Genomic DNA, 12,295 nt, shown 5'->3' with positions numbered 1-12,295 from the left:
TATAAGCATTCTTTGGTGACTTAGTCAAGGTTCATTTCATTTGTAGCAATTTATAATAAAAGAACTATCATCTTTTACTGAGTCTAAAGGAACTATCATATTGCATAGAACCTATATTGTACAATACGTGTTTTATTTTGTAAACCAGTAGTTTTAATAAAGTGGTTTGAGGAGTGTTTTGTGTTTGTGTGGGCTTGTTAAGCATATCATCACTCATTTACTATATACAAAGCATCCACATCCTATTTCCTGAAGCTCTGCTTTCTGACCAAGACTACAGTTGAGGAGCATTTATTATAGAAACTACTATTTGAATGGAATTCCTAAAATTGTAGTGGAAAGTCCACATTTACTTAATTGCCTGTCAAGAATTTAATATATAAAAATTAAGTTTGACATCACTATTGGTTCTAGTCCTAAGGAGAAAAAAATAGGCTGAGAATAAGTTTCTTTGAACTTGACAAGGTTTAAACAAGTAAAAATGAGTACTGCTGAACTGTCAGATGGTGTAATTAGAAAGCATGACTGAAGAGAGTCAATTATATTTTGCTGAGATGTACTTTAAACACAGATGGGTAAACAGCAACCTTAGAATAAGGCAAACTTATTCAAAATCATTAGAAATAAGCATGCTGATTGATAAAAGTCATAAGCAACATGTATAATTAAAGAGAACGTCTCTTTCTAGTAAAGATTTATTTAACCACAGAAAAAAATGCAGGGAGGGAAACATAGCTCTTGGTCTTTCCTACTGGAGAAGAACAATGCAACAAGATTAGCAATTCAATAAAGTTAGATTTCCTGAAAAAAAACTAGTATTTTGCTTGCAGAGCTGCTAATGCACAGTGTAAAACAAGCTCAACCATGAGAAATCACAGATGAGTAAAAGAAAAGCTTCATTTTGGTGATCATCTGTAAAAATAGGAATAAGATTATTATTGGATTATACTGCTTCATTATATAAGCATGGCATTCGTTATATGCTTCCTGTCTCAAAGCTGACTGCGTAACGAAAGCAAGCAGGAGTGAAATAAACTAATAATACTAATGAAATAAATTAGTATAGGGTCAACTTCCTCCACACATTCTATAACCAGATTTGAGACTGCAAACTGTGTATTTGAAATGGATAAATTTAAAATAACTTGCATCACATTATTCCCTCCCCCTATGCTTTAATGGATAATCTTAGGAGAACGAAGCAACAACATTCAGCCTGCAAAATCCCAGTAGTAAATGAATATGGAAAATATGAAAAACATGGAGTTAAGATACTGAAAAAGAAAATACTAGAAATATTGTTTTAAGTCTTTTTATATAGCACTAAAGGTAACTTTTACAAGACAGGATGTTATTTTATCCATTTGCAATATTTTTTTCTTCTTTGAAAAGAATGAATTCTTAGGTAGAAAGATACAGATATCTAAAGAAGAAAAAACATGCTGGTTCGCTGGGATAACATATTTTAGATTTAGAATACTCCCTTAATATCCTGTTCATGTGAGCTAGCAATCCCTTAGCAAGAAAATTAAAGAATACCACAAGGGAATATTAAATGTCATCTCTGCATCTGCTTCCAGCAAATGTTTACCAGAGAGTCATACATTTTTCATGCTAAGTAACCTAAAACTTTTATAAGAATTCTTGACTGTTATTCTATCCAACATGAAAACTTACACAAGATATATATCTAATTAGGTTGCCACTTGATATTCTTGTCTAAACATTCATTTATTCATATTCCTTTTAGTGAACTGAACTGTGCCCTTGCGCCATCATAAAAATAGATATACAGTAACTTTTAAGAAAGAATGCAATCAAATGAATCTATTCAGAAGGCTTGCTAATATTTAACAAACCTTTCTCCCAAATAAGCTTGTATAAGATTGCAAAAAAGGGAAGATGTAGGAGAGAAATGAAATTTGAAGGTATTGATGGGAAAAAAACCAGCCCAATGTTTTTAAATTTAAAATTATCTTTTTTAAATGTAAGTATAATGAATGTATTCTACCATAGGTAAATTTTAAAATGAGAAGAAAAAACCCAGCTCTAGAATAATCTAATACCTGAATTTAGGTGCTTGTTAATCTCCAATGGACAAGTTATTTTTAAAGACTGTTATTAATAACACATCCATATATACTTAAACAATATGCATTACAAATACTCATGGTCATTTCAATTGTTTTTAATGTTTTATTAAAAAAATAAATCTTTGTCAACATATTTATCAGCTTGCTGCATGAATGATCCTTTACCATAATATTAAGAGAGAAACATTGCATTCTTCACATCTTGAAAAGGAATACAAGCTCCAGGCCATTGTCAGGAACAGAACCAAACAAATAAAAACTAGGATAGGCCACAACCTATTAAAAACAAAAGCAAAATCTAATTTCATATAAATCCAAATATTGCAACAAATAATCTTGCACGAGAATGTGCATTTTGCTATGTAAAATTTCCCTACAATGTGTTCAAGTAACACTAAAAAAAATATCAAAATAAGTACATTACATTTGTTATCAACCCATTGTTTATTCTTGCTTCTCTTTTCTACTGCTACTTGGACAAATGTTAGACATAGACTGGAAAATGTAGAATAATTGTTTGTCTGTCTTTCTTAATACCAAGAATTGATTTTATGTTAATTTGTAGGAACAAATAATCTCAATTCATTTATTTTAATACTGATAGTGTTATGAGAGCCCTACTGTTGTGCATCTATTAAAAATAATTTATGGAGGAAAACATGGAAAGCTTTGCCACTAAGTTACAATCCTATTATTGTTACATTGAAGTCTATAGGATTTAAACAAGGTAAATGCAGGGCAGCAGACTAAAGCGATGTATTCTTCAGAATTTTTCTTTGGCAAAGCAATCTCTGATCCTGTACAAAATATGTCTATTGTGTAGGTGACATCAATATAATAAGAGTAAAAATTGGGTGCAAATATAATACTTTCTACATAGAATGGTCTACTGTGAAAAGGATTGTATGTTGCAATGGCAATATTGCCTGTTTCATCTACAATATTTTTCATTTATTACATCAAAGGCATCTTCCTTCCCAACAAGAAGAATTTTTTTAACAAAGGCATTATTCAACACACATATTTGCAAAAATGTTTCAGTTCCCTCATTTGAGGACAATAACTTGTGAGTATTTTTAAAATGCAGTAGGACCTAGTTGTTTCCTTTTGGATTTTTAGAGGCTGGTAGAAGGCAGCTATTGTCTTTTTATATACTTTAAAAATCAAATTACATCATGGAAATGGAAATAACGCCAACAAGATGACTTAGAATTATTAGAGACTTCTAGTTAAGTAAGAAGCAAACAAGCAATGACGTCTAGCAATATTTTGGTTTTTCTGTGCGTTACAAAAAATAGTACTCATACATTAAAAAAAGTTCAGATAGATAAAGCACATATGAATGCAACATTCAGAATTCTGGCAGAAAATTTAAGGTGGGCAATTTGCTGCTACATTTACCAAAAATACAATTTTATAATGAAAGGATTGTGAAAATACATTTAAACAACATTCAGAAACCACATAAAATAATAAAGGAGGATCTAACAGAAATACTCAAGCCAACCTTTGAGACTGTCTTTAAATATTGCTTGAGTAAGACTTGCAATCAGAAAGCAGCATTTCCTAAGTACTTGTGAAGTTACTTCTCCCAGTATCTGAAGCATTTGTTGCTGAATATTCCATTGCCTGCACTTGGATTTTAAATGCAAACCACTCACCTTGGAAACACAATGCATTTAGACACATTTTTGATTTTTTTTGCACATTTCTGAAGCATCTTGTAATGGCAATTGTAAATTAAAATATGAATTTGATTACCTTTCTACATAAGCATTCCCCATGCAATATAGAAGTCTTACTGGGAAATATTCAATGATCATTTTACTTAACACAGAAAAAGTTAACCAATTTATCCTGTAAATATTTTATTTATTTGTGTCTAAAATTTGCTATTAAGTTCTATAAACAGAAACACATAACAAAGGTTTCCTAAGTAGTGAAAAACATAATTACAAAGGTTGAAAAAAAGTTGGCCTAATCAACATATATACAGATTATTCTACTTAATACATTGGGGGAATTGGATTTATACCATCAACAGTAAGTTTACTTACTGATAATACTAGAAGTCCTTTGTTTTGGTAGAGACAAGTAAATTTCAGGGTGTTTTTTCCCTTTTTTTAAAAAAAATTGATGTATGGCTAACAAATGACAAAAGATTCAGCTGCTGATAAATTCTGTTCGTTCCGGAAAATATTTATCTGTTAGATTACTGTCTTTCTGCCCTTTCTTTTCTTTGTTTTGCTGTTCTTGTAGATTCAGGATTATGTTTTTTATTTCTTCTCGTTTTGTTTTCATTCTTGGACGTGGAAACCAGTCTGTTAGATTCATTGGTAATTCAAAGCTTAGAATAGGAGTCTAGGAGAAATCAAACAATAGCGTCTACAATAGTGTCTACATGGAATTTCTACACAATAACATTGTACAAAGTAGTTTAAAATCTTGTCAATGTTACATTTGAAACTTTTCCCAATCCTTCATGCACATTTATAAAGTTTCAATGATGGCATCTTTCTGTGGATCCAGCTCTATCCCTCAGCAGCATTTCACAATAGTCTTACTCAACAGTCAAGACTACTAAGAAGTCTTCCCATACAGCTACAACTAAGATAATATTTTCACACTTTTCTCCCTTTCTGGGGATTACCTTCCTACCCTTCTATGAGCTTAATTCTAGAAAACAAACTTTTAAGTCACTCCACATCCCCAAACATTATCTGACTTCTTTAGAAACAATAGGCAAAGCATGACACAAATAGATAATGCATCTAAGAATGCACCTGCCCATTCTATTATTAAAAAATCACTATTAATAAACCAAAACTCTTTCACTGTCTGGACAGACATTACTGTATTTAATTATTCACAGTTTATACTGTGCTAATTATACATGTCTGTGTGTATAATTTTAATAATTACTTGCCATTTTAAAACAATGCAAAATATAAAATATGTAAGGTGAATGAAATATTGAAACCAAATTAAATAATTTTTTTTAAAAAAAACCTTTTTGTTAGATCAAAAAATCCCAACATAACATTTCAACGACCAAGAAATTCACCTCAAAAAAGCTCTCCACATACTGTAAAACATAAACTCCACAATCACTGAAATTGTTCTGTTGGGGCACTTTGGGGTTTGAGCCTTTCATGACATCTTTGGAGAAACTTCGTCTGCTCCCTTTCCTTACTTCCCATTCTACTTCCAAATACCTGCAACACAAAAATCAAACAAGCACAAGAAGAAGACCATTTTTATTGAGCATTCCAATATGGAAGTGTTCTGACCCAGCTCCCCAAACACAACAAACCCTCTGATGTGAACTCAAAAGATTCCTTTAATAGGAATGCCGGCAGCCCAGCAAAAGTTTTCTCTCGCAAGCTAACAAGTCCATCCATCTGGAAAATGAATAGTTGTCTGCCACATCCATTCATCTCTGCCCGCTGCCTTTTATCCCCAGAACTAGGGTGGGGCCTCGCTAGCAGCGCTGGCTCTTTCTTCCCCAGGATCGGCCCATGGCTTTCCACTGCTCTCTTCTTCTCTGCCTTCTGCGCAGCCACGCGTCAAGCACTGGACCCAACCGTTCCTCTTCTTCTTCATCAACCATCTCCAGACCTGGGGGCTGTTGACCTTCCATCTGAGAGCTGATGGACTGCTCAGGCTCCGCCTCTCTCTCTCTCTCTCTGCCTCTCTCTCTCTCTCTCTCTTTCTCTTTCTCTCTCTGCCAGCTCCTTCGTCTCTTCCTCCTCAGAGCTCCCATGTTGCCCAGATGCTGACCCTGACCCCACACCTCCTCCTCCTCCTCTGATTCGGCTGCTGGAGGGGCCAGCAGCCATAGGCCACAACAGGAAGATACTTTAATATTATAGAGGCTAATTACTTACTCCCTTAGTGTTCTGACAACATTTGATCGGGAAGGGCCTCTTAGTGAATCCATGAGCAGAATGCAAGGCCTAAAAAAGATATAGTATGTTTTCATTTCTTTACTATACTGTCACATTAATAATTTTGGTTACAGATATGAAGAACCTTTTTCTCTTCACATTATGAATAAATATGGTACTCAATTTTGTTTTCATCCTAATATGAAGTCTACAAAAATTGCATGATGATCTATAACTAGATTTAGCTTTTGATTAAATTCAAGTCTGAGTAGGAACCTTTGTTATAAAAACATGTCCAAATAGAACAAAAATAGGTACACTTAAAATAGCTCTGAAATACTACATATTTTGGGGACCTGTGATAGTTTTAAAACATTTTTTTAAATTTGTTCAGTGGTATTTGAACAAAATTAGAAAAAAAGCTACATTTAACATTCTTCCCTATAGAGCAAGAGACTCTGTTACTATTTATTAAGCTCTTCATGAAGGAAAAAAAATAGTTGAGTATTAGGGGTTGGCCTGTATTTTATATAATATTTGAAAATTAATGCTTAGAACAGTACTACAGACTGGGCTATATATGTTTCAAAAACAATTTTTGTGGAACTTTTGCAACATTGAAAAAATTAAATATATTGCTTGATTAAAGTATGTTTTATACAATTCTTCAAGTAGGAACATCTTTATTCAGACTTACAGGGAAACCTGTAAAAAAGATACAGGTATTTTACTACATAGCAGAGAGACTGCTACTCAATAAAATACAAATTCTGAGGCACTTTTTAAAGCCATTTTTTAAAATATGCACAGCTATGACATGAACTAATATAAACAAATGAATAAATTGTTTTTCCACATTATTCCAAGAAGACAGATGCAATTTTAACTTGCAAATTCTATATATAATTTCACTTAAGAGAATCTGGAAAAATAAGACTTCAGAAATATACCCTGTTCTACATCCAGTTGATTTATTCAAAACTGTAACAGCATTATTCTTTTCTCAGTCAGGGAACTACTTGGATTTAAGGGGGCAATTCTGATGATAATTAAAACTTCCTATTACAAAAAAAAAAATAAGAAACTGGTTACAACATAAAAAAAAACATTAAAGTGATAGCCAGTTTGATGTAGTAGTTAAGGCATCAGGCTGGAAAACAGGAGACTGTGAGTTCTAGTTCCTGCTTAGACATAAGGCCAGGTGGGTCACCTTAGGCAAATCGTTTTCTCAGATCTAGGAAAAAAACAATTGCAAACCTCTTCTGAAAAACCTTGCCAAGGAAGCTGCAGAGACTTCTCCCGGCAGTTTTTGAGAATCAAACACGATTAAATGGAAGGAGTGGGGGGAAGCAACATAAATAGATTTGAGGTAAAATCTTGGGATATTTAAAGAATTTCCCCCCTTTTCAAAGAAAAACTGGCATCTGATCTAATAATCCATGGATCACCCATTCTTAGATGTCAGCCAGGGAGCAAGATAATGAACAACCAGCTCTCAGAATCAACTTGGGCCAAGGTCTAGCCTAAAGACATAATAGTCTCACGGCAAACATAATTCACCCCTTATCAAACAAAAATTATCAATTATGTCTGTTTTTCTGAATTTAGCTCAGTTTGATGAAGAACATATTTACAATGGACACATCTAATCAAAATTGTTAAGAGAACTTAGATTATTATTCCTCAGAAGACTACAATTGGATCCAGGCTTCTCTACTGAAGAACAAGATTTAGTGAAGGTTTTCTGTCAAGAAAAACAGATGGAACAAATAGTTGATCCAGTTTCCCCTTCAGACTAGTATTCCAAAAAAGACTTTGAAAGCTAACAATACAGGTAGTCCTCTACTTACAACAGTTGATTTAGTGACCGTCTGAAGTTACAATGGCACTGAAAATAGTGATTTATAACACTTTTTCACATTTGCAATCACTGCTGCAGCCCCGTGATCACATGATCAAAATTCAGATACTTGCCAACTGACTCATATTTATGACGGTTCCAAGGTCATGTGACCACTTTTTGTGACCTTCTGACAAGCAAAGTCAATGGGGAAGCCAGATTCAATTGACAACTGTAATACTAATTTGACAACTGCAGTGATTCACTTAACAAATATCTCACTTAGCAACATAAATTTTGGGCATAAGTCAAGGACTACCCGTAATACAAAAGTAAATTATAAAGAATTTTTAAAATGACAAACAGTTTGGGAGCAAAAATTTTAATAGTTTTCAAGATGGCATTTCATCTTTATAGCTGATCTGAAGATGTATACAAGTTAAAAATATTTTAATTTAAAACTTACTGTTTGCATATGGTCGGCTTTAGATGCCACTGTCCTAATTCTGAATTACAGTTATCATCAGCAAGACCATCATCATCACTACTATTCTCCTAGGAAAAAAAACTATTTTAATATGTCTGAAATCAGAGTTATGAGAAAAACAGGGGATCTACATGATTTGAAGTGCAAAAACAGAAATTAAGTTTCCCCAAACTTTAACAACAGTAGCAATTAAATGTTGAACTACTCTATCTTCCAAATATACCTTTGAGATTTAAAAAATTTGGGGTAATCAGATATGTATGTATGTATGTATGTATGTATGTATGTATGTATGTATGTATGTAAAAGCATAGTGATCTCCATTTACTTCTGATACTTTATTCAAAACAAATTTCTGAATTCATTTACCGTATTTCATTATGTCTTTTGCATCTGCTCTGGGAAAAGAATCTCAAGTTGCTAATACAAATAAAGTACCGTAGATTCTGCGATCCTGGTATCTGCTTACTCTCCATTTCTCAAAAAGCTACATTGGAGCATTATTAAACAGTATAAAAGTAACCCAGCATATTTATCATCTTCTAACTTTTCTTAATAATGTTAATAATTGTAATGTAACAGTCATCAAAAATTGACCAGTCTTTAATTTCCATAATGAATTTCTTAGCATGGAAATAATTATTTCATTAGTAGAAACAGCTATTTTTAAAAAAATGTTTTCGCTTTTTGAGGTTAAAAAAAAAAAGCCAAAAGTTCATTTAAGGTATTCAAACGCACTGCTGAAATGCCATCTCCCAATACACATAGGATTCTACCAAGTAATTTAAAGAAGTCTTTGGGGACATATCAGTTTACACATCAAAAACTAATCCTGGAATCAGTGTTTATCAAAATGCTTATTTCTTCATATACATGATTAAACTCTAATTTAAAAATTATATCATAGTACAGCATTAACTTTACAATCCTGTAAAATATTAAAGACACCTCTTTCACTCTTTTTCAGCAGTTAGAAGGCATGCATGCAACTCCACAGCCACATCATATTTTCTCCCCATTGGTCCAATTAGAGTGGCGAAAAGCATCTGAACTAGCCCTCTTGTCTTTGGCTCATACAAATATCAATTATTTCTTTTAATAATTTGGACCTGGAGGATACCCCATTCCATAACAATTCTGGGTGGCTTACATCTATCATTTGGAGGTACACATAAATATGATTATGATAAAATAATTTTTGTACCAGCTCAAAAATTTATTACTTCCTTTCAGAAGAATGACTCTTTCTAATTAAACACTGGATGTAAGTCAACATTGCACACTTATTTCATCAGTCAGCTCATTTGGTTGTAGAAATTAACATGATCAATGTAATACAAAACAGCAGGGACACGGATTGTCTTGAAACTATCTAACTAGGAAATTGAAGGTTTGAGAGGTAGAGGAATCAATTGTGAAACCAAATTTGCTGGTTTCGTCCAAGCATGAAACAAAATGTGACTGTTTTGAATGGTATTATTTGGAATGCCCCAATGGCTATTTCATGACTTATGACTGAGTTGTCCTTTTTTCAGTTAGTTTCCAGTCTAGCTAGGACAACAGTAGGCCCTAGTAAATTGCTATTAGTTTAGATAGGTTCAGATGATGCTGGAGAAAAATTACTGGGAGAAAAGAAGATGGTTGCAGCTACCGTATTTTTCGGAGTATAAGACGCACTGAAGTATAAGACATACCAAGGTTTTGAAGAGGCAAATTTAAAAAAAAAGTAGGTAGATAGGTAGAGGGATAGAGAGGGAGAGGAATACAGTAGGGAGAGAGAGTGTGTGTGTGTGTGTGTGTGTAGGTAGGTAGATAGATAGATAGAGAGATAGAGAGAGAGAAATAGAAAGAGAGAAATACAGTAGATAGGTAGGGAGAGAGAGTAGGTAGGTTGATAGGTAAAGGGATAGAGAGAGAAAAATATATAGAGAGAGAGACAGACATACAGTAGATAGGTAGGGAGAGAAAGAGAGAGAGAGAAATACAGTAGGTAGGTAGGGAGAGAGAGTAGGTAGGTAAGTACATGTTTCCAGGTGTATTTGTCTATGTGCTGGAGAAGGAAATCGCTGACTATCTGCAGCACCTAAGACTTTGTTTCTGCTGGCACAGCACTTGATCAATGTAATTCTCATCAATCAGTTAAAGTGCTTTCCAAAAGGGGAAAAAAAGTTTTTGCACTCTGCAAACCTTCCAAAAACGGCCTTTTTTTTTTTTTTACAAAAAAGGCATGAATAGCCTTGGGGGGGGGGGGCGCGCTTGCAGAGTGCTCCTGAGGGGGAGGGCAAAAACGAGCAAAAACCGGCCCATTTTTAGCAAAAACGGGACCGTTTTTTGTCAAAAAAATTGCATGCATAGCCTTATGGAGGCTTGTAGAGTGCTCCTGGGGGGGGGGGGGGCAAAAAAACAGTCAATTTTTTGCTCATTTCTGCCCTCCCCAGCTCCCAGGAGCTGTCTGAAAGCCTCCATAAGGGTATACATGGCCATTTTGGTGAAGGGGGCGGGACTTCGGGAAGCAAAAAAATCCTGTATTCGATGTATAAGACGCACCCAGATTTTCAGCCTCTTTTTTGAGGAAAAAAAGGTGCATCATACTCCAAAAAATATGGTATATGCCTCATAAAAACTAAACCAGAATAACTTTTGTTGCTTTAGGGAAAATAGCATTCATTTGGTAAGTATTTTCTGGTAGTTTGGGATAGGTTTTTTTTGAGTTTTGGGTGTGAGTACATGCTGGGCATATTTGTTCTCTTGTAAAGATTAAACAAATAAAAGGCTGCTGCTGTTGTTTGACAGCATGAATAACATTATTTATGCAATCCAAAAAGCAGTGGTAGACTTTTATTTGATTATTTTGTTGCTACCAGCTACATCTATGTGCTAACAAAAGCATCAGCATAGAAAAAAGAAGTTGCTTTATTGAATAAATAATCTGAAAAAGCCAAAAGAAAACTTGATCAAGATGACTTGTTTTCCCATTGTTTCTTTTATTTTATGCTTTTATTTATTTGTTTAAAATCAAGCCCTTCACCAAATCTGTAATTGATTAATATTCAGCATGGACTACCACTACTTTTGTGAGCCTAGAGTAAAAAAAATTAGGAGCAGCTAGCTGCACATCCCCGTTTATTGAGGTCACAACTCCCAAAATGTTTTGAATTCTGTTCTGAAGAAAATAGAAAACAGAGGCTACTACAGATTCCCCCCCCCCCCACTAGAATACTACTAACTCAAAATCTTCTCTCAAAACATTATGTCCCAAGCTGAAATCAAAACATTTTTAAAATTTTGTGCAAATCCTTAAAACATAGCCTAATACTAAAAATATTTGCGTAATGAAGAGCATAAGATAAGATCACATAGAAAAGCAACCAGGTTACATATAGTTGCAGAAAACATATTTAAGCCTTTTATTGTTGTTGTTTGCAAACTGACAAAAACTGATGATCTAGATGACTTTCAAAATACAATTTCCAGCTTACAGATGCAATTTATGCATTTGTATAAGGTGGAAGCTGGATTTTATTTTACTGGATTAATTTTTCCTTAAAAGATCAGATGTTTCAAACTACAAGGACTTGAAATTTTTATTATCTAACTAGCTATTAGTGAATTTCATTTTAAAAAGTACATGATTTAAAAAACTAAAAGTCAAACAATTATGATTTTCAGTCCAGGATATTGAAGCACTTTTGACTTCAATTGTGAGCTTCCAAACTAAACTCTTTGATATTTAAAACAATTAATGTTGAAACAAAAGTTGACTTCTTAACCACTTTAAACTAAAAGGGGTCAAAGCAGACAGTGGTATAATGCATTTTGATTTGTAGACTTTGGTAATGCAGAATGAAACTTTGTACAATTACTGAAACATTTTTTATAAGCAAACCAAGCTGTGAGAAAGACAACTGAGAAAATGAATTCAAATTCCTTACAACTAAGCAACTAAATTCCTTTTCCAAATAGTTAATTAAGCATACATCAGCAGACT

General features: G+C 33.6%; 1 protein-coding gene across 8 annotated transcripts in view; it reads right to left on the bottom strand.

The window, feature by feature from the left end:
* Positions 1–597: 597 nt before the first annotated feature.
* SENP6 (SUMO specific peptidase 6) overlaps positions 598–12,295 on the bottom strand; it is a 73,984-nt gene continuing 62,286 nt past the window's right edge. For 6 of the 8 annotated variants that reach the window (XM_081943271.1, XM_081943275.1, XM_081943270.1 and 3 more), the window contains 4 exons: positions 8,287–8,375; positions 5,981–6,049; positions 5,158–5,308; positions 2,177–4,454 (listed from right to left, as the gene is read on the bottom strand). In XM_081943271.1, the coding sequence (XP_081799397.1) occupies positions 4,257–4,454; positions 5,158–5,308; positions 5,981–6,049; positions 8,287–8,375 (507 nt within the window). In that variant the 3' untranslated portion in view covers positions 2,177–4,256. Of the gene's footprint in view, positions 913–2,176; positions 4,455–5,157; positions 5,309–5,980; positions 6,050–8,286; positions 8,376–12,295 lie in introns of those variants that run through there. The other 2 variants (XR_014174544.1, XR_014174543.1) reach the window with 2 other exon arrangements.

This window comes from Natrix helvetica (assembly GCF_964273705.1).
Source record: "Natrix helvetica genome assembly, chromosome: 2".
Classification (NCBI taxonomy): Eukaryota; Metazoa; Chordata; class Lepidosauria; order Squamata; family Natricidae; genus Natrix; species Natrix helvetica.
This window is presented reverse-complemented; position numbering and strand designations above follow the sequence as displayed.